The 23,409-nt window shown below is 38.8% G+C and overlaps 1 protein-coding gene across 1 annotated transcript; it reads right to left on the bottom strand.

The window, feature by feature from the left end:
- Positions 1-1,335: 1,335 nt before the first annotated feature.
- LOC101858327 (DNA excision repair protein ERCC-1) lies at positions 1,336-23,409 on the bottom strand. The gene is made up of 11 exons (XM_005091876.3): positions 23,337-23,409; positions 19,085-19,320; positions 17,280-17,331; positions 13,978-14,081; positions 12,381-12,480; positions 11,805-11,881; positions 9,516-9,615; positions 5,755-5,826; positions 5,053-5,121; positions 2,301-2,355; positions 1,336-1,467 (listed from the first exon to the last, which is right to left on the bottom strand). The coding sequence occupies exons 1-11, from the start codon at positions 23,397-23,399 to the stop codon at positions 1,442-1,444; spliced, it is 954 nt and encodes a 317-aa protein (XP_005091933.1). The 5' UTR covers positions 23,400-23,409; the 3' UTR covers positions 1,336-1,441.

Raw genomic sequence — 23,409 nt, 5'->3', positions numbered from 1 at the left:
AATTGTCTTCTTCATCAAGACAATTTCACATGCATCAAAATGGATGAAGAGACCTGCATGCAACTTTTCACCAGCATTTTCTCAATGCCTTAATTGTAGTGCTTTCAAAATGTTGTCCCAGCATGTTCACTTCTATTTTCGGAGTGGCTACTCGCCCGATCTAGGATTTCTGCGCATGTTCCGGGTGAACGAATTCAGTCAATTAGCCTCGTCTGGTCTGCGGCTTCTGGTGCTTGGGGATTTCTGCGCATGTTCCGTGTTCTAGCCTGTGGGGATTTCTGCGCATGCTCCTTTAAAATTCGTGTGCTCAATCCCGCAAGATTCGTGAATCAGATCGGTTCTATTACTTCTAATGTGAAAGTTTGACTTTGACTGCAATTATCAGACCACATTGACATGTCATGTATGAAGATGGGACTGGCCATAATGTGTACAATAATGACTGTATTGCACCGGGTCAGCTTGTGAACCAGCGCAGAGAGAAAACGACAGGAATCAATAATTCTAATAACAAAAATGTATCCCCCCCCCCCTCCTTTTCTCTCTCTTTCTTTCTCTCCACCCCCTCCCCTCTCTCTTTCTCTCTCTGCCCGAAGACAAAATTTAGCGCTTTCAACTCAGTGCTAGAACGTTTGTTTACACTCGTATCACGGTCCGTCACATGCTAAGAAGACGAGGTAGATCAAGCGCCCAAGTCTCGTTCAGACGCGAGATAGGGCAATTGAAACATCTTGGTAGTAGATAAGCAATCTTTAATAACATCACAGCGCTGCATTTCTATTGTTAGTAATTTTGTCACCAGCATTCCGATGAATGATATAATTAAATAATTAACAAAGGGTGACAGATCTAGGGAATCTACAGCAATGTAGTCAACTCGCGAGGGAAACTTTGGAAGACGACAAAAATAGATGGCGGAAAAACATCATCTATGATCTATTTTGGGCCAATCACAGAGGTGTGCTAGGTGCTCTCAATAGCTTCATGTCCCTCAGAAGCCCGTGAGGCTGTGTTTACGCTACCTGAAACGGGGTGCCCTCGATAGATGGGATCGCCTGACTCTGTCACCTATAGAACAGACTTGTTTGTTTACAGTTTCAGGCGATAGAGTCGGGCGATCGGCCCGATCCAGCTGTAGCGAGCACCCCGTATAAGACTAAGATTAGATCTAGGTGACTGGCTGCGGTTGGGCAGAAAATGCTAGCCGCCCGAGGTCGCAGAAATCCCCACGGCCTGATGCTAGCCACCCTACATCAGGCGAGTAGCCTGGGGCTAGTCCTCCGACATCGGGCGAGTAGCACCGGCCTCCCCCAAAAAACAACAACAACAAAGTAGTGGAAGTCACATTGAAATAGCACCAGTTTATTCACATTTGGAACATAACTTTATTTAAAATAGCCTTTAAATCTAGAATGTATATATAATATATATATTCTCTGCATCAGCTCAGTTTCTTTCCAGGACCATCTGAAAAGTACAAAAAAAAACCTTTGATAAGTGTTATGAGAATAACATGTGGACTGTTGGGGTCGGGGCTCATGGAAATACAGTGGAGTCTGCTTCTTAAAACCAAAATTTGTGGAACAGCCGAAGGTTCTTCTGTGTTTTCAGTTTAGTGAGATTGCTTTAATTTTCATAAAAAGAAGAAAGAAAAAAAAAAATCAGATTCTACAGTCAGATGCAGATGGCTAATAATAATGAAGTCAGGGGTCAGGGGTGTGAAGAAAAAAAGACGAACTTATCTGTCCTTCCTCAGGTCAGCAGGGTCACAAAATCAAGGGACATAACATTTACAATGAGCATACAGTAGTCTCCGCCTAAACGCACGGTGCTCGAGAGGGCTCCAATGCGTGTGTTTATACGGAGCGTGCCTTTACATGAACTATGAACCTTTGCAAAGGGAGGAAGGGACGCAGTCATCTTCAACTCATTGCCTTGATATTCTAGTGACCTCTCTTTGGGGTGGGGGTCACTTTGAGCCGATAATGTGATGACACGTGACGGTATGAAGGATGGCGTCGGTGGCCTAGTGGTTAGGCTCTCTGACTCGCAACCGTAAGGTCGTGCTGTCCCCGTCGTTTTATGCAAGGAAAATTCTGAAGTTATGCAAAGTGAGCCCAAAAATGTGAAATTATGCGATTCTGTTAATTTTTAACAAAGAATGATAAAGGAAAATAATCTATTGGAGAAATCTGTGCTAAAGTCTCCACGTTAAAGCTCCATACACGAAATAGAACACTGTGATTGCCATCACTGGTAAATTATATAATGAGTCTTTGTGTGGAATATCAAAATCTTACCTCTTGAGATCTGTCTCCGAAAAGGTTCATGAAATAAAGCATGAAGTCGTTGAGCCTGAGAAATATACATAACAAGTATTACTATTAGCATTAGATTCGAAACCATAGAATTTACTTATTGAGTGAAGAGATTTAAAAAACCCCAACAATTTGACCATCAAAAACCATTATATCAGTTTTCCATCTTCAATCTCATCTAATGGTTAGGTTAGGGGAAATAAAAAACCCATTATTTTGAATAAGTTTACTTTATGATGCGAGGTATCCTGTATTAATATTGTTAACTTACTACGCTAAAACCCGTTTCCATAAATAAAACACATTTTGTTATACAAGAAATGTTACATTTCTTATTATCTCCTTGCAAAGAGGACAAAAATAAGAGTTACTTTTAGCTTAGATAAAACATTGTAGGTACATATTTGAATTAAACAATTTTCAAATTCAAAACTAAGATGATAGACATCATGTCTGTCAATTAATACGAATCACTTGTCAAACATAAGCACTGGCATCTGTAGTGTAGCAGTTAGTTGTTTTGCCATCACATGCAGGAGAATTGAGTTAAATTCATGACTAGGGATGACTTTTATCATGTATTTCAGTCTTTCTACTGGGATGTTATGTCCCTTTCACCCCAGTTGACCCTGACATGCAGGGTCAAAGTCCACCTCCTAAATGATCCGAATTGTGTTGATGGGTCTTAAAAACACCTGAATTAAAAAACCCAACCATGCTTATGCCAGAGGTGCATTTGGTGACATCAAGTCTTACATTCAGTAGAAGACACGAGATGGGGTTGGAAAATGCATGCCAACTTGAAGTTTTATTTTGTTGTCATATTAACATTTAGCAACCTTGTGACCTATCTACTTGCTTCTTTCAATGTGGCGTATAGACAAAGGGGTTAACTCACTCGTGACCACACCAACACTATAAATCCGAGAAAAACCGATAGTCCGGGTATTGCCATTACCGAAACCCCTTGGTTTTACTTTTCCTATTTTTATCCCTACTGTTACCCGATGCATCTTTGGTCTTTGAGAAATTGAACCTGCTGTCGTTTGTGAGTCAATTACGCAGTTCAAGTTACATCCCTTGATAACTGAATACAATTTCTTTTCTTTTTTCCAGACAACCCACAATGCATTTGGGAGGGATGGAAAACAACCTTGCAACATTTTCAAAACGACTGACCCATATATATCAATAGGCTAGGTCGAATTTGATCTTTTCTAGCGCTGAAGAAGATGTCTGGATGCATGATGTAGAAGATTCAGAGTTCAGTGGAGGTTAATGGATGGCTTAGTAAAGATTCAAGACCTGGTAGTTTCATTTTCTGAAAAAATATTTGTTCAACATTGACACATTTACAAAACACTATTAAACCAAACCCATCCAACACATCTTAAAAATTTATTTTGCATCGAGCAGTGTGTTTTATTGCCTTTTAGTATGCTATGTTTCATTGTTGGGTAGTGAATGATAGGTCACAATGATATTTAGAATTAGTTACCAAAACGCCAAGCATTCTTCAGATGTTAAACCATAAAATGCCTGATAGCGAGCGAGTTAATAAACCCTGTCTATCATGGCCAAGACAAGAACGATAAATTGTTTAACTTTTGATATTTCAAAGCATACAGCTTGAAGTTGTCGATTATTTGTACTATAACACATTACACCCTAACTCGCCCGGGACTTCCCTTACGCGCTCCACCCTGACTCGCCTGGAACCGCCCGCGTCGACCTAGCGTCTTTAGAAACGAAGTCTCGCCTTGACGAGACTCACGGGCCGAGATTTTGATTTGCATAGTTATTGCAAAAAGTTGATTCTTTCGTTTGATACCGAAACGAAATTTTTCCGGCCAGTAGTTTTAGTATTAGAGCCGATAGAAGTGCGGTCGCCTTACCGACACTTCGTAAGTGCCTCGACTTGTTGAAAAGCAACACAATTGAGTTCGAAAAAGGAAATAACAATGGATTTGAGCAAAAACAAGCATATGACAAATCAGATAACTCAGATTTTGATGAAAACGTTGTAGCAAGAGTCAGGGGCGATTCAGATTGATCAGATGTAGAAAATCTAGAATTAAGATCTAGGGCCCAACCGCGAGGCGGAGAGTGAGAGTGACGGGTCGGACACCCAGACTGAACTAAAGTAAGAACATTTCCAACAGTTTGCGCATACATAAAGTTATATTTTTCTGAAACTACATTCATTATTCGTTTCAACTTTTATTTTTTTCTGGATTTTTGGAATTTGTTTAGTATTTTTTAAATGTGTTTTTTAAAGGCTTGTATTCACGGGAGGTGGGTTCCTTCCCCTTGCTTAGGATCTAACAATGGACTTCCCCTTAGGCTGTAATGTGTTAAATTCCGAAACATAACAAAGAAGCCAGCTGGCTATCATAAATTATAAATAATTCAGACACTTCTTGAACCCATAAAGAAGTGCATTGGGACTCAAACTTAACTGATAATAATCTTTTTTATCAAGACTTTGTGACAACAGGACTGAAGGCAGGTAGAATCTGGACAATAAAAAAAAATATTTATCTGCAAAATTGGCACCGCTGACCATAGTGACTGGCAATAAGCTTACATCAGTCCAACACAAATAACTTTAATTACAGATATGACAAACCAAAAGGTGCCGTTCAAAAGTATTTGACGAATAATGCAAGTTCAAAAGTTTCAATACTAAAAAATTTGCTGACAAAGCACAGAATTTCAAGCTAGTGAATCTCACCTTTTGAGGTCCAAAACCAGGACACAGAGAAAAGTCTTCTTCTGAGGCCTCAATGATGTTTGACAAACTCTGGAAAAGTAATGAAAGAACAACATAGTTTTGATTCACAATGTAACGTTAAGTCTAAACTTTATAAAAACTTCCCATTTGATATGCAAGTGAAATCTGAGTGCAGTGGCTGAGACATAATGACCCCAGCTCAAAAACAAGATGTTGACAAAGTACTCCCTTTTATGGGAATTGAAACAGAATATGTACCTTGATCGACTTGAGGCATTAAAAAAAAAAATTCAAGGGAGGTTATCACTACAGTAATTAATAAAGTCATTAGAAGACAAAGTAATACATTAAGAGATTCCAGGCAAAGACTATCAATGATATTTTGGATTTTGCACAGGTGCCCATAAAGTGAGACTCAATGCAAAAGCCTGCTTAAAACTTTATAATAGCTGTTCAGGCACAGGGCCTAACACTGTTTGTTCTTATCTTTCTCTGCAATACTCAGGACAAGTTCTGCATTGCAGCAGAGTCCACTTAAACCGAAATCTACAGGAATGTTGTTGGACTGTATTCAGTTTGCACAAGTTTGCATTTTACACAAAGATTTGAAGAAAAAAACAACATTGGGGATTCACTTTACTTTTTGGGTTAACTGTGATCGATTCATGTGGACTCCACTGTATGATAGTCAAATATACTTACACCAAAATGAGATATGAGAGTGGCACAGTCAGTCTTGTTCACAGACTTAACTTTTGTGATGCAATCTGCAAACTTTTGAAAAATAACAAAATATCATAAAACATTATAAAAACCAACACAAGGAAAAAATTCAGATCCTCATTTAAAAAACAAAACGGATATGCACTTATTTTTGTGAATAAGGAGTGACATTACCGAAAAAAAACAGAAACAACTTGCACATAATAGACTGCAGGTAAAGTGTGATGTCTCCACACCAGCAGTGTGTCTTGTTCAGTGTCCAAGCAAGAAAAAAGAAAAGAGTGGTAGGCTACAGCCACAGAATTCTACACTTATAGAAGCGGAACTCCCTCTTCGCGATCGCCGATTCGCTGTGAGGAATTGAAACTAAAACATGGCGGCCTGTTGAGGGCACCTTTGGCTGCGCCGCACAGCGAGGCTTCGCGTTGCTATGCACGCTGATGCTAGTGGTAGGGCTTGGAAGACACCTTACATCAGTATTTTAAAACTTTCTTCGAAGAGGAAATATAGTGAAATAGTCTAGTACATTTTTATTGCCAACAATATGTCACAATTGGCAATGTTACAATGTTTTTGTATTTGTATTGTTGGTTTGTTGTTGTTTTTTAATGATGGGATGGGATCTAGATCTAGATAGATCTAGATCTAGAGATCTACTAAAGATCTTCACAGTCACAATACACTTTATAATAACACAGACAGACAGACTGACAGAGAGGGAGGGGAGAGAGAGACAGCTAGATCTAATTATGAACATTAATTCTGTTGGCAAAATATCTAGATATAGATCTAGATCTAGTCTTGATTAGTACTAGATCTACGATAAAGGGGACGCTGACAGTAACATGCTCACTACAATAATATTGTCATTAAACTTAAGGCCACCCAAAGCAAGCAAAAAAAGAACAATATAAGCCTTTTCTCCAATTTTCTAGAAAGAGATAAATAAATTGAGCTTGTTTTGAGGAAATGTATTATTTCTCACTTTAAGAATTCATCTCTGTGTTTGCATCAGTAGTGTGTACAACAACATGCTTTGTTTAAAGCACGTGCGAGTCTAACAAATACAAGAGATTGGAGAATGTGTCGGTTGCACATAAAATACATAGGCCTATTGTACATGCTGCCAAAAACACAAAAATGCTGAAAAGGCCTCAAAATATTGGTTTACACATAAAAGCCAATAATGCAAAACAAAGTAAACAAGAGTGGAACTGGCATATATGTTTCCTGAATATATGTTCAAAGTCATTTTCTGTGTGTTGGGAGTGTGATTTCTAATGCATGAATGATCCGAAGGCTCATTCAGATGTGATAATGAAGAAACTTGCGTCTACAGTCACAACAGAAAGAGTTCCATGGCGAGTGATCACTGGTCAAGGATTTCAGAGCTGTGTGCATTTTGAGAAAAATGTATCCCCATACCCTGGATCACATGTCGAGGGGATGGGCTTGTCCCCCTGTAATCTCCGCTCACAGTAAACAAACACATATTTTTGAACACGAATAAGAAAAAATAAGTGATCTTTTGTTACGGATCAAATTGAAGTCCTGTTTCAATTCGATTAATTGATAAAAGTACGTATCGCAATGCGTTGGCCACCCCTGCCCTATAGGCCTATGCTATTTAATAAATACATTCGAAAGACCTGGAAACTTTAATCTTTAATTTTTAATCCCCGCACACAGTAAACAAACACACATTTTTGAACCCGTATAAGAAAAAATAAGTGTTGTCTTGTTACGGATCCAATCGAAGTCCTGTTACAATTCAATTAATTGATAAAAGCGTGTATCGCAGGGCATCGGCTAACCCAGCACTTATATTACGCTATTTTATAAATACATTCCTCAGATCTGGAATCTTTAATCTTTAATTTTTAATCCCCGCACACAGTAAACAAACACACATTCATGAACAGGTATAAAAAAATAAGTGGTTTCTTGTTACGGATCAAATTAAAGTCTTGTTACAATTCAATAATTGATAATAGCGCGCATTGCAATGCATTGGCTAACTCAGCATTATACGCTATTTAATAATACATTCGTCAGATTTGGAATCTTAAATTATAATCATAATTATATGTGCCCGCGAGTGGGAAGTGAAAGTGAAAGGAATTGAAAATGCTTTTAAAAACAATTATGAAAGTAACATAATTAAAGTAGGACTACATGCGCTTATAAAGGCCCAAAAAGGATGCGGAAATTAATGTTTCGGATGAAAATAATACGCTATCTCTACTACTGTAGTGTGCGGTCAAAAATTTGATGCGCAACTTATTATCAAATATCTAGGCTGCTGAACTATCGAACACCTAGATCTAGATTCTCCTTCTTTTACACAATGACTTAGATCTATATCAATTCGTCTTAACCGAAGAGTATTTTTTTCAAACATTAGTACACATCTATAGGTTCTATATTATTCTAGAAATTTCTTTACAGAAAATTCTTTAATAAATACTGGCCCAATATAAAAAAAAAAAAATCCCAGTCAATGGTTTCTACAGATTTTTAAAAAGTTTATAGCTGGAGCTAAATCTCTTTTAAAAGCAAGTCCGTCCTTTTTTCTACTTCTGCTGGCGACATAAAGCTAATTATTGAACGCATGTTTTGGGAACATTATTAGATCTAGTGAAAAAATATGTTCAGTGTAAAATAAATTTCTTGTAACAAGTTTTGCTACTAAAAATTACGTAGGCCATATGCGTATGCAAAATGTGTGTGGGAAGCTAGAAGTGCTGTGAACAATCCCATCCGTGTTACGAATTTTTTCACAGTTCTGTAGATCTTATATTTATAAACTCTCTATGTCTGCTTTTTCTGTTGTTGCACCCAAAAACACAACAATTTAAAACCTTGATTCCAATCTCTAGTTGCACAGTGAATTCTGTAACTCAAAATTACAAACTGGACAGTAAATGTTCCACTTTTCACTCGTTTGTAAAAGCCGCTCTTGCTTTAAAAGCTATAGGGTTACTTCCGAAAACGATAAATCGTGCCCTCAAGACGCCATTGTTTTCGGTCTTCAATTCCTCACAGGTCACGTGGTACAGTTCCCATTCTATAAGTGTAGAATTCTGTGGCTACAGCAGAACCTTATACAAAGAAAGTTGTTTTACCTTCCCAGCCCGCCGTGGTCCAAAAAGGGAAAAAGTCAGCTTGAAAAATCATTTTAGGCCTACTCAGTAATGTGGCTTGTCTATGGCATAAGCCGCCAAGGTAATCTTCATTCATTGCATTTGACAAGCTTTCATGCATTCGAAACTTAGAGGCTATAGTTATGTAAGCAGATATGGCATTACAAACTATATGATATATCCTGCATCCACCCTCACATGACTAGGCTAGATTGAAGGAAGATCTAGCACTTTACACACAGTACAGGTAATGTGCGATGATGTTTCTAAAAGCCAGCAGGCGTGTGTATCATGTTGTATGGGGGCAAGCTTGGTGGGCTCATGTAACATGATACTCTTGTTGACCCAAAGTCTGCTGTTTTGCTTTGCGCCGGCAGGGTGATTTAGATCCATGACAGCTATGAGAAAAATTTTATTGGTTTTTTTTTTTAAGATAAGCTTTTGACATATATCTGTAGGGGTGTTTGAGAAAGCAGTGTTGCCTTTACAAATTGTATGAGCTATCCCTGATTTCAAGTTTACCATGTTCATGCTATCTGAGCCCGACTGTTATTAACCTTACCCTTTCTGTCAAACTGAACAATTTCTACAACTCACCTTTGACATAAAACCTTCTTCTGTCTTTTCCATGATTGCTTCAGGTGGCTTGTTCTCAAATATCTTGTATGTTTCCAGATAACGCCCTGCTTCCTCCGCACTATCAAAAGAAACCACAAGGACATGTTCATTCAGAAGTGTTTCACATTACCTGTTGTTATTATATGTGTAGGACTCTGTAGCGCGACTATTTCTGGGTTGCTCTCCTTGGCGTCTCCTTTTCCTATTTTTCACACCCTTTTTTTTTCACATTCTGTGCACAATCTTTCCCTTCAGAGCTTCTATCGCACACTGAAGAACTGTTCAAAATTTCATTGTTCTAATCATTTGTTGCTTGAATGTTCTTCTACTTCAATAAGCTCCTTCCAACCTGTTTTGAATTACGTTAGAAGTTTCTCCATTGCCATTGTGAGTGCCAACAACTGTAATGTCTTTTTTTGGGTAAGTGTTTTACGGCACTCTCAACTGCATAAGGTCATATGAGCGAGCGGGACACATTTAACATTTTCAGTAGGTAGGATATTTTGGATTTTGCGCGGATGCCGGCCAAAGCCTACTCTTACCCCTTTTTGACCACCAAGGGATCTTTACCATGCGCAACTTGCACACAGGACCTCCAAGATTTTTCAACCTTATCCGAGAGGGCTAGATGTTTGATCTTACTTACCATAATATCAGGGGTGTGGCTAAAAGACAGCAGTAAGAAGGAGCCAATGATGAGAAAGCCCACAGAAAGCTTTTGAATTTGATTTTCGGACATGTCTTGGCATCTAACATATATGAGAAATTAGCTGATGAAAGACAAGACAATGTGCTCAGTAGCGGAATATAATCATCAATTTATAGGATCCCATTCCAGGATCGCTGTTGCTTCTGGTATTTGTTATAACCTTTCAATTTCCTTAAATAGGTTACAAAGCTATAAATATAAAATACAACAACATGGGATTTTTAAAAAGTATAGAAGATCTGCAAAGAGGGGACAAAATTTGCAAGTGGTTAAAGTATTTGGAAAGTAAAATTATACATGCAAGTACAATAAATTTTAAAAATCTTGTCATGTGAGAGTGGAAGCTGAGTGGAGGGGTGTGATCTGAGACAGACTGTGGGGCTGCGTTAAGGCGTATGATGTGGGAATTATGTTTGCGTGTGTGGCTGTTTAAACAAGAAAGTTTGGACTGGGAAAGGTATTGCAAAGAGTCAACATGGGGGAGCAGCGCGGCATGCTCTACCCAGAGTTGGTGACATCGGCATGGTTGTCATGATCGTGATCTAACGTAAGAGCTCTCCCTTTCTCTTCTACACTGAACAAGGTGCATGTAGTACAGACCCTTCTGTCTTTCTATCCATACTGGGTACTTTTCATGATAGCAAAGAAGAAAAACACTTGTCTGGCAAGAGAGGTTGACAAGAAGTCCTGCATTTAGACGAAAATTTGGATGAGATTTAGTATCCTTAAACCTACCCTTTCTACAATTCTACAAAAATCGAAAAAAAAATTGAAAACACCAGAATTGGATATAAACCTAATAGAAAGCGAGTGGGCTTCGTCAAATCTGAGACATTACGCTGGCACTGTTTCATTAGTTCTAGCAAACACACTTCAAGTCCTGTCCTACCTCTGACCCCGATGACAAAAGCAGACTAAATTGCACAGGAACTTGGCCTTGACCTCATATACAACAATGGCTGGACAAGTTCAAAAAGAGACACAGCATCACTCAAAAAGTCATGTGCTGTGAATCTGCTGCAGTGTTTCCATTCCAGTGATTAATTTTCCCAACTGCTGTACCATCACAGCTACTTCCCTTGATTTTCTTCAGTATCTGTCATTTTTCATTTTATCGCTTTACCTGAATTAGGGATGTGTTAAACACAATTGTCAATCCCTAACGTGTTTGAGTTATCCATGCCCGACTGTATTATTTTGAACGAATGAAAAGTTATGTTTGAAACACTTTGTTATCTCTTTGTTGGAAGGATTCTTACACTTCCTGAGATGGGCAAGCTTAGTACAGCTGATAAAAAAAAAATTTACACAGTAACAAAAACTGCTTTTAAATTTATAAAAATATATAGTCTAAATTGTCAAAGCCGGCCCCTTACTGGCAAGGAAAAATGCAGTTGTCTCAGACAGATTGACCTCTAGGACAGTGACATTATAATAAACCAAAAAGAGAAGGGGGAAAAGTGAGAAGTGGTTGTTGAGACAGGTGACTGTCTTGGACAGGTGGCCATTAAAGCAGGTTTGACTGTTCATTCATTTCAAAAGAAAGCAAGTTCACTTACCTGAAAGCTAAAACTAAGGTGCAGTCTGCAAGTATGCAAATCTTGGCCAAGTCTTTCAGAAGAAACTGTGGGTCTTTCTGTTCATATAAAGTGGTGAGATCAGTTTACATTCACAGCCATCAATAAGAATAAACAATGGTCAGCCCCCCAAATTTATGTCTTTCTGTCTAAAATAAAAGCTAAGTCTAAAGAGAAGTTGCACAAGCTTAGGATGAAAAACGTTTTTAGCAGCATGAAACACAAGGAGTTTATAATAAACATTTTTCAAAAATACAAACTCTACTTTTACATACCCAAAGGGGTAAGACTGTCATGGAGAGAACTCAAGGTCGTAATAAATCTTTTTGCATCTCTTAGTTCATAGAGATTTAATCTTAATATTTGACCACACCATCTCTTCATTAAGACACCGATCTTTTCATGACATCCATAATTCTACTGAATGTGAATGGTTAGATCAACAATTCTGAAACTATTTCTTCTTCTCAACCAAAAAAAAGTTTGTATAAAAGCCAAAGAAATGATCAACAAGACAGAATAAAACAAAATAACGGACAAAGTAAAGACTGCACTTACAACATCAACTTGGACTAACATCACCCTGAGATCATAGCTCCGGCCTAGATTCTTCAATCTCTCATGTATATAGTTTGGGTGGAGCTGGTGATACCGGAGGCTGAATGAAAAGAAAGAAATTGAGAGAATTTAGCAATAAAGAAATTAAATAATGCGACAAGACTGGGCTAAATAATTAAAATTATTTTCTTATTCCCACATTTTGAGAACTCTTACGTTTCTGGACATTTTTCCTAGTAAAAAGTGTTATGAGAAGACAGGGGCCCTAAAAATAAAACAAGAACTATTTTTATTATTGCAAAAGAAAACACAGACATTTTGAGAACTAGAATATAATTTAAACTTTAATGCTGACATTCAGATTTAGAAATAAACAAAAATCAAAGAAAGAAAATTCAACAATATGACAAAAGTAAAATGCAGAGATGGAAATGGTATGTCACCTCCTAAAAATGAAAATGTAAATGAGTTCAAGGTCACACCCATGTGAAATCCTCCTACAGCTGAAACAATTTAGAACAAATCACACTCCTACGAACCAACCCCTTTGTTACCAGGGGGTGTGCATTCCTATAGTTGACACTGATTCTTCACTAAGATCATTAACCAGGACAGCAGTGTCATGTCTCAGTGTCAGTGGATTTGCTGTATAGATCTAGCCCACACATGACATTTCATGATTTGGATCCCAGGTCTTTGATAGTGTCATTTTCCTCATTCTCTTTTTTTCCCCCATTGTACACATGGTTTAAAATACTTGCACATATCTAAGTTTGAAAAAATGAAATTTGCTGCCTTTTAAAAGTCAATTTGGTGTCAACGTTTTTGTGTTTATTGTTTGCTTGAAAGCCTAGCAGTAAACTAATGCTAAAAAATTTGGTACCAATATGCACACTTTTTATTCACTAATGTGAACTGGTGCTGTGCTTGTGGCTTAACTCCTTGCAGAAGAATCAGAGCGAGATGGTTAGCTGTGATGCTCATGGTACAATACAAAGCTAAAAATTACACATTTTCATGACATACCAGGCACAGGAAGTTGTCTCACTAACAAGGCAATTCCCAATGTCCGGATTGGATGTGGGAACAACTTTACTTTTACCAGGTACATCATAAGGCACACTTTTTATTCACTAATGTGAACTGGTGCTCTGCTTGTGGCTTAACTCCTTGCAGAAGAATCAGAGCGAGATGGTTAGCTGTGATGCTCATGGTACAATACAAAGCTAAAAATTACACATTTTCATGACATACCAGGCACAGGAAGTTGTCTCACTAACAAGGCAATTCCCAATGTCCGGATCGGATGTGGGAACAACTTTACTTTTACCAGGTACATCATAAGGCACATTACTGCTTGTGATCAGCTTGTAACTCCGAATGGATACATGAATGACAGTGGCCTAAATTTGATTTTTTTCGAAGTAGAAAACTATTCCAGGACTGAAGTACCAGTATTTTTCACCCCATTCCAACTGTTTTCTTCTGTAGGCTACTCTGTAACTACACTATTTTTCATAAAAATGGGAATCTGGAAATGTACTGAAAAATTTCGTCCCTCAAATTGAAACACGGATTATTTCAGAATTGCTTTTACCTCAAGAAAATTGCACAATTTGCTTGGCCCATCACATAGTCGGGGATGATATTGCCATATTCCCAAGTTATGTTGCGAACAGATTTCAGGATTGGATTTCCCCTCTGTGAACAGAATTGACAGTGAATCCATTACTAATACCAAAGATCGTACATACCAGATGGTTCACTCCTCTCTTTGAACCAATTAAAAAAGTGTCCTCAAAATCCGATGGCGCCCTCTTAGGAAAAGCGCCCGTTTTGCGAACAGAGTTACTCTACTTGGGTGGAAAAAAATCAAAGTGAAACTAACAAGTTTTTGTATCAATTAGAATAAAAAATTCAGAAAAACACCTTTTTAAAATGGTTACACTGACAAAAATCCTCTTCAGGTGGAAGGGGCGGCTGTTTTCGTCGTTTAATTTGACTTTAGAGTGAGAGGTCATTAAAATAAAATAAACCCAAAACTCCACACTGAGCAAACCGGAACAGCTGATGTGCAAGGGGGTGCTATTCCTAATCCTATTCTTCTTAAGACATGTAGATCTTCAATTCAGATTACACATATGAGTGGTTTAAGAAAACCCCCACAATTCATCACATTGGATTCTTAAACAAGAACTTTGACTGTACACAAAAAAAGATTAAACACTAACTATTAACACTTTGCAGTCACTTGGCCCAATAAGGCGCAGGTAAAAATTTTCCGTTCCTGTCACCTGGCGCACTTATGAGCCAGGCCCGAAAAGTTTGTTGCAGTCACTCTCCTGGTTGGGCGACCAGATGGGGTATTACGTACTGCTTGCTGTGTGACTGCAAAGTGTTAAAAAATTCACAAAAATTTCATCATAAACATCTTAAGCACCATATTTACACAACAGAAACAATTCTTCTTCTTCTTCTTCCTCGTTCTCTAACAGAAACAATAGAAACAGCAGATTTCAGTGTCACAAAAAATGACAAAAAATCCTCTTATAGTTTTTGTTTGGTGACCTTTAAAAAAATGGAGACAATTTTAACATGTGCCGACTTGAGTAGCTCTACTTGTCCAAACAGAGGTGCAGTAAATACAGAAAAAATGCTGGATTTGAGTGTAATTGAAAACAAAATCAGCCAAGCACATACATTCTTCAAGTTCTTTGAAGCAGAAACGTAGTTCATTTCTGAGTAGATCTTCTTTAAAGGATGGTTTAATGTAGAGCCGAATGTCACAAACTACATAGCGATGATTGGTGTCTTCTATCCCTTTGCACATTTTGTCTTGCTAGGCTGTCTTGCACAAGATCTAATGCTTTATTTAGTCACAAAATGCCACCTAAATCTATTCATAGTTCCTGCTCTCGTAATATAGGGTCAGGTTCTCTAATGTTATTATTTTTTGTTCTGCTTATATCTGGCCCCACGGAAAATTGCATTTTTGAAAATAGAAAAATTGCAAAAAATTGCAAGGTAAACTGCCTAATAATTGCAAAAAATTGCAACCTTCCCATCCCAGGGGCATTAATACGGGCTTAACATTTTTAGTTAAAAAAACATGACAATTTCGAGTACCGGTAACATAAAAGCAACACAGCCTTTAAAAAAATCATGACAAACAATACAAATTCATCAAATGTTATTAACAACATAATTTACTAGTAACAACACACGAAAACGTTAACAATAAAGTTATCGACCAAATATAACATGATAACTCGTGACACAAAATAACGGAACCCTCGGTTTTCGTAATAACTTTTAAATGAAGGCATACAATTTGACCAAATTTAGTACATACCGGGTACTTGGTTCATGCAAAAATCTAAAAGTGTATGAGGTTTAGTCTATAAAAAAACAAAATTATTGACGAGAGATTTTCGAAACAACCTCTAAATACAAAATAAGCTTATGCTCCAATCGGTAACCGGCAACCAGGCACGTAGTCTCAGTGTCTCGTACTCGGTAACCGGGCAGTTCAGAACTCCAAGTTCAGTTTTTGTCAAACGGTGTCACCTTCAACTCCAGCCCTCCCCGACTGTACATTAAAAAAAAAAATCAATAATTCCCCCATTCCGGAGCCCTGTACTTCGTAGTGCACAGACTTTGAATGAACTTTGGTGACCCCAACCGGTACTCATAATGTGATGCGAAAGCACAGGTTCACTGAGCGGTAATGATGGCGAGCCCGACAAGACGCGTGTATAACTTTCTTTTTTTATTTCAACAAGTGACAGCACAGGACAAATTAATATTGGTTAATTTTCATTCCGGTGGGTTACCGTGTACGTAGATACTGAGACTAGGTGCCCGGTTATCGTGTATGTAGACACGTGCATCTTGTTCGAACAATATTCACGCGCGCACACACACTCACGTACACCTCACACACGCACACACCTACTTTCTTATCACACGTGCACGCTTACACACATTAGATAGAGGCCTAGTCCAGAGAAGGCCACCTTCTCGGCCTAGCCTATGTCTCAGTTCGTGTTGTACATGATGCATTCCGGCCTGAATTTCCGGTTACATGTAGGCCTATAGCTTTTAGAGTACGGTAAGTAAGCTTGAGCTGGGCCGATACATGTACCATGATTTACGTAGGCCTATCGGCTCTGTACCCGCACCATTTCGTATAAAAATTCTGTTAAAACTAAAGCGTTGGTGTATTTTTGCCTAAAATTGCAAGAAATTGCGAAAATTGCAAAAAATTGCAGGTTTATTGCGGAACTCGACGAAAAACGCGGCCGCGATTTCCCGGAGGGCCAGTTATATCGTAGGATTAACTCTAATACTAAACATAGATCTAGCACAGCCCATTGGTCCCACTAGGTGATTGCCAGTACTTGTACTTGGTCCTGGTGTTTCACATCCTACATGTTATTCTCAGATAATTCACTACTGTGAACTCTGAATCTACATCAGACTCAGAGCTGCATACTTTGATATTCTTGTTGAAGTTGTCGATACTATCTTAAAAAATCTCTAAACAGAGCACATTTGTCTGGACATCATAATGAACATCGAATTTAGTGACAATAGGAAAACATTACAGATGGGTTGAGGTGGGTTTCCAAAACAATTAGAGACACAAAAACTACTTCTCACAAATAAGATCTCAGGTAAAATTTCGATCACCAGATTATAAATGATATTTGTTGTGGCTTTTCTCGCAACTTACTCAGTGAATTAGAGTCGCTTTTGAATGTTTAGAATTGATCTCGCAAAGAGTACAGGAATGGACATAGGTGTACGGCCATACTTCTTGCAATATGAGCAGGAAAAGAATCATGTGAGGTAAGTCAAGTTTGCATTAACAAAACATTACACAACAGATAAACTTACCTGTCGTGGATTAACAATGAGAGAGCTTGATGACTTTGTGGCCGCAGGTGGTCTATAAATTTTAAAAAAAGATTAAATATGCTATCACTAGTAAGGCAGGTAAGAAACAAATGAAGGGAACACTTTATAAATAGGCATATATATAAAACGTGACAATTTATCTCGTCTCTATTAAGTTAAAAAAAAGCAACATTATTTCTAGCATCTTACAACTCAATTACTTTTCACTCCCTTAAAACACACAGAGATTATCTCAGTTCAAAGGAAGAGCAATAAGAATGCAATAGTTATCCAGTTTTGAGAGAAAAAAAAAATTGGCCGGTGCTAGTCTAAGGTGGTTTGCGTTTTTCTACTCGACTGAATTCGGTCGATTAGCCTGACGCTACTGGCCCGTGGGGATTTCTGCGACCTACCTCGGGTGGCTAGCATTTTTCTACTCCCGCGGAGTAGGTCACCTAGATCTAGTCTTAGTCTTAGGTAGTGTAAACACGGCCTCACAGCCTTCCGAGCGACATGAAGCTATTCAAAGCACCTAGCACACCTCTGTAATTGGCCCAAAGTAGATCATAGATGATGTTTTTGCGTCATCTATTTTTGTCGTCTTCCGAGGTTTCCCTAGCAAGTTGACTAGATCCCCTAGATCTGCCACCTTTATTACTTACTTACTTATTATTATTCATCGGAATGCCGGTGACAAAGTTACTGACAATAGAAATGCAGCGTCTTGATGTTATCAAAGACTGTCTAACTACTACCAAGATGTTTCAAATGCCCTATCTAGCATCCGAATGAGACTTTGGCGCTAATTCTACGTCGTCTTAGCGCGTGACGGTCCGTGATACGAGTGTAAACAAACGTTCCAGAGCTGAGTTGACGTTGAAAGTGAGAAATTTTGTCGGCGGGCAGAGAGAGTAAGAAAGAGAGAGAGGGAGGGGGGGGGGCAGAAAGAGAGTGAGAGAAAGAGAGAGAGGGAGAAGGGGGGGGGGGGGAGGAAGAGAGTGAGAGAAAGAGAGAGAGGGAGAAGGGGGGGGGGTATTGTTATAAGAATTAAATTACTTATCCCTGTCATTTTCTCTCTGAGTCAGTTCACAACCTAACACGGTGCAATACAGTCATTATTGTAGGCTGCTACACATTATGGCCAGTCCCATCTTCATACATCATTGTGTAATAATAATGTCAATTTGGTCAGATTATTGCAGTCAGAGTCAAACTTTCAAGTAAGAAATGTAACCAGTAACAATCTGACAAGATTATTAGATATCTATAGATGAGCCTTTCCTAAAAGTTCGTCTTTCTGAGGTACTGTTCTCTTTGTAGATGTATTCAGGGAGAAAGAGAATGGAAATCCAATCATATTTGGTGTCAAAGATCCAGTGAATGCCATTGTAACTGAGTGACTGAATCTTGTGCCATTGATCACGCGATTTAACGGAGCATGCGCAGAAATCCCACGGGCCAGAACACGTAACATGCGCAAAAATCCCCACGGGCCAGTAGCCGCAGGCTAACTGACCGAATTCGTTCACCCGGAACATGCGCAGAAATTGCCATGGGCCAGTAGCGCCAGGCTAATCGAACAAATTCATTCGAGTAGCAAACGCTTGCCACCCCAGATCGGGTGACAAGCAACTCCGAAAAAAATTACTCTCGGAGGGGGGACTCTCCTGTGGCCCTCCGTGAACATACCCAGCACAACAGCAAATTATCAAAGATTACACACAAGAGAAACCACAAAAATAAAGGACACGAACCAAAATACACACTTGCATTTTTAAAGAAATTTTAAAGAACAACAAACATACATTGTAGACAATTGTTCCTCAGCATCCTCATCTGATGCTATTTTCCTGCCTCCTGTCTCTTGATTAGAAACAGCTGGTGACTTTTCAGAGTCGCCCGCACTTTGCCTTATATCAGCTGAAACTCTGACAGTTGAGATATTTTCCATGTGGTCCTTTGTTTTGGCAGCAGGAATATTGTTGGCTGACCCATTCTCACTTTGGCTAACTTTAGGAACCTTTATTGAGGGTTCTCCAGTCTGAAAAAAAAAAATCACAGTATGACACAACCATAGGATGACAAAAAGTTACTTTTTATCTTAGAGCTTAAAAAAATTCATCAGTTGAACTCGAGGTAGTTTCTCCATTTCCAGGGACAAAATACATGGTTCGTGACATTCATTCATCTGATTCACAAACATGAACAAATTAGGCCTATTGGCAAAAGAAATTTGACATGCCTTAATTCATTCGCTACATATTATTTTCGGCTTGTGGACAAATTTTTTTTCGGGAGGGCGAATGAGATGATGACTAGTGGACAGTTAAAAGGTCTTTGGGGCCACAAATTCAAATAAATATCAACGTATTATATACCAATATTTTCAGTAAGGTTTGTAGAATACATCTGTAATGTTTATTTATGTATTTTTCAACTTTGGTTCCTGTAAGAGACGATTATGCAACACAATTTTGATTAGATGCAGATAAAATTTGAAAATACAAAATTAATAATCTTTGGTGAAACTAAAAAAATATGTTTGCACCTAGTCAAATGGTACATCAAAATAACTATAAATGAAAATATTGAAAAGTTTGCAGTTATTTACCTACATTCCATAATATTTGTACATTCTGAACATAACATCTGATATTGAAAAAAAAAATTTTTTTTTTTAAATCTTGAAAAACGATCACAAACAGAAGAAAACCCACTCGAATCTTACCGGTATATGGAATTATTCAGAATTGCATTTGGAATAAACCTATACATGTCTAGAGTGGCACTTTTTGTGTAATTTCATCAAAAAGTAGTAATTTTGGGGAGAAAAAAATATTTTGACAATTTAGAACTAGATTCTAGACCTAGATCTAGCACTCAAAAATACTAATTTCTCAATAACAGTGCATTGGCAATATGAGTCCAATCGTATCAATATATTATAAAAAAGAGTCCTACATTTCTTTAGTGGGCAAAATAATGATAGATTTTGTTGTTTGTGTAAAATTACTAAGATTGGTGTCCGGGCTATAATTTTGGCATCATGATAAAACAAAGTCGAATAAACTACGAAATTGCGTTTCAAAACTGAATCTAAATTTCTGATTTTCAGTGGAAATGCTTGACCCAGAAGCCAACATTATATATTACCTTTATTTTAACATGCAATGTGGATTGGAATAGAATCTAAGCTAAAATTGAAGATCGGTTCTCGAGTCTCCGGGGGCGGCTTAGCGTACTGACGGCACTTTAGCCGCGCCGCGCCGCCCCCCACGGCTCGGCATAGCGAATGAGTTAAGTAGGCTATGAAGCAGTCACTTATTGGACTCGAATACTTGCACACTCCCACGTAGGCTCAGATGTCAAACCTGATGACCCTGATAACCACCTATGCACACAGATGCTGCATGTCAATAATTATGTCATAATTACTTATTGCGTTGATTTCTGAAGACTACATTTATCTAGGAATCACTGAAGTAGCTTTTCTTAAACTCAGCAAGAAATACAAAATCCAAAAGATCAAAAGTTTGGGTCTCTGGCCCTACTAGATTCTACCACTACTAAGGCACTAAAGCTAACTAGACCGAAGAGAAAGGTTCTCAAAATTTGTGCACAATGAGCACTTTTTCTTTGAGGTAGACTACCCCTCTGTTTCAGCTGGATATCTTGATTTTGATCAATTTCAAGTTTCCTTTGTTTGGTATGTGGGCAATGCAGCGGAATTTGATAAGGAAGTGGCTATCCTCACCCGGGGTGTGAATAAAAATATGATCGACCTCTCACCCCGGGTGAGACTTGCCACCGTTGGCTATTCTCATCCGGTGTGAAACAAGACCTGTTTTTCCTAATTTCAGAATACTTTCTATCGGTGTGGATGATCAAATGGATAAAAGCAAAGAAAAAATTAGATCTAGCACAAAAGTAAGCTAATTTGATCGTCTACAAAGATGCTATGGCTTTTTCACTTTTCGAATCAAGCCGAACTACGAGGGTCGCCATTTTGTTTTGCCCGGAAGTTCTCGCAAGATCTACTCCTCCCCTCTTCTCTCTCTCAGTCTCTTTCTGAATACTGTCTATTGGTGTGGACGATCAAATTGACCAAAACAAAGTTAAAAATCGATGTTAAAACACAAAAGTAAATTAATTTGGCAGACTACAAAGATGCTACAGCTATTTAACTTTTCAAATCGAGCCGAACTACGTGGGTTGCCATTTTGTTTTGCCCGGAAGTTCTCGCGCTACTCCTCTCTCTCTCTCTTTCTCCACTGCCAACAAAAAAATGGTACGCTTTTAATTTTAGGCTAACAGTAGTAATGGAACGTTTGTTTACGGCACAGAATTCTACAATTTTTCTGTTATTACAGTGTAGAATTCTGTGGTTCAGGGAGAACACAAAATTGGTCGGCCTAGATCTAGGCTATAACGGTGAACGCACAACGGGTGAGAATAGCCAAAATACTCGCCTGCGCTATTCTCACCCGGGGTGAGAATAGAGGTGGCCATTTGACTCGAGTCCGAATAAAATTTTTTCATATTCGGACTCGAGTCCGAATAAAAAAATTTCTTATTCGGACTCGAGTCCGAATATGAAAAAAATGTTATTCGGACTCGGGTCCGGAAAAAAAGGAAGTGTCTTCGTTCTATAGATCTAGCGTTCGGTGCTTCCAATTTTCCGCCATTTTTTAGTTTCCCCCACACCTTTTCTGCCGATCCGATGCCCGCCGCCTCATTGATACGCCCCCTGCCCATGTTTTCCACTTTCTTTGTTGTAGAAAAAGGTAAAATTGAAGATTAGCAGACCACCTGGCACCTGCATATTATGAGTTGGGTAAAAAAAAAAAGTAGTGTCAATTGCCACCAAATGACGCGGTGGCAATTGACAAAAATGGACTTTTTTGTCAATTGCCACCGAGTAAATTGGAGCTCTTTTGCGTTGGTGGGTAGATCTAGCTTATTGTGCTCTAGTGCTCGGTGTTGTGCGTTCGCCTCTCTGTCCGTCTGTGTGTGTGTGTCTTTTCCTGACCCCCGTCCCCCGATTTATGTTAATTACCACCGCGTCACTCGGTGGCAATTGACGCTACCAAACAAAGAAGACTGATTCGTTCAAATACACAAAAGCCTGTGTCATCTCGATTGTTTACCTAGAAAAAGTTGTGTTGCTGTGTAGAGCTGAGCATACAGCAACTTTTGATTCCATAGACTAGAGCACCATTCATTACGTAGATCTACGTCAAGACTAGCTTATTATTCTAATAATGATCAGTTGCCGGGGGAAAAAAGACTGACGCGTATGCAACATTCAACGCCCGGACCCATAGTGCCCCCCCCCTCCCCGACACAGCCACACGTGTGCAGGCTGCCCATCCGACCCCGACACACGCTAACGAGCCTTCTTTAATTGCTTCTGATGACCTCTTGACAAATAAACATTTATTAGAAGCGCTATAATATTTCAGGCCGGCCTCAAATTCATCATAAAAAAACTCGGCTCCAGCACAAAACGTCAAAACGTCATTTTGCCCGAAGTGATCCCGGTCTCTACCCAGCCTGAGGCGAGTCACGAGTGAGGCAGGATAGGAAGCTGGAGTCACGAGTCACAGGAAGTTGGAAGTCGGAAGTGATGTCATGCTGGACAAGAATCAGAGTCCGAATAGCATTTTTTCATATTCGGACTAGATCTAGGTCTAGATCTAGATCTAGAGTCCGAATAGTCACTTCGTTTGATAAAACATGAATTTCATCTTCGCTGATGATACCCTCTGAAGTTTAGAGGCCCACAAAGACGCCAGCCCAAAGAAGTGCCAACTTGATCTAGATCTAGAAATCTAGATATTATTATCTAGAATCTAGACCTAGATCTAGATCTAGATCAAGACATCAAGCCCCACATTTCCTCCTGGTCCTCGACCTCACTGACTCACTGTCCGACTGTCCTCAGTCTGTGTGTTGAAGTTGAATGTACCAGATACAGGCAAAAGTCAGAAAATACACTTGACATGTTTGGAATACAGCAGAAGATTATAAATAGGGACTCAACAGATATGCGCTTACGGGATCTTTTTTCTCTATTTCTTGGAGAGTGGGAATGCGGAATCGTTTGTTTGGACCCGCCATGTTGTTTACA

This window comes from Aplysia californica, unplaced genomic scaffold (assembly GCF_000002075.1).
Source record: "Aplysia californica isolate F4 #8 unplaced genomic scaffold, AplCal3.0 scaffold00037, whole genome shotgun sequence".
NCBI lineage: Eukaryota > Metazoa > Mollusca > Gastropoda > Aplysiida > Aplysiidae > Aplysia > Aplysia californica.
This window is presented reverse-complemented; position numbering and strand designations above follow the sequence as displayed.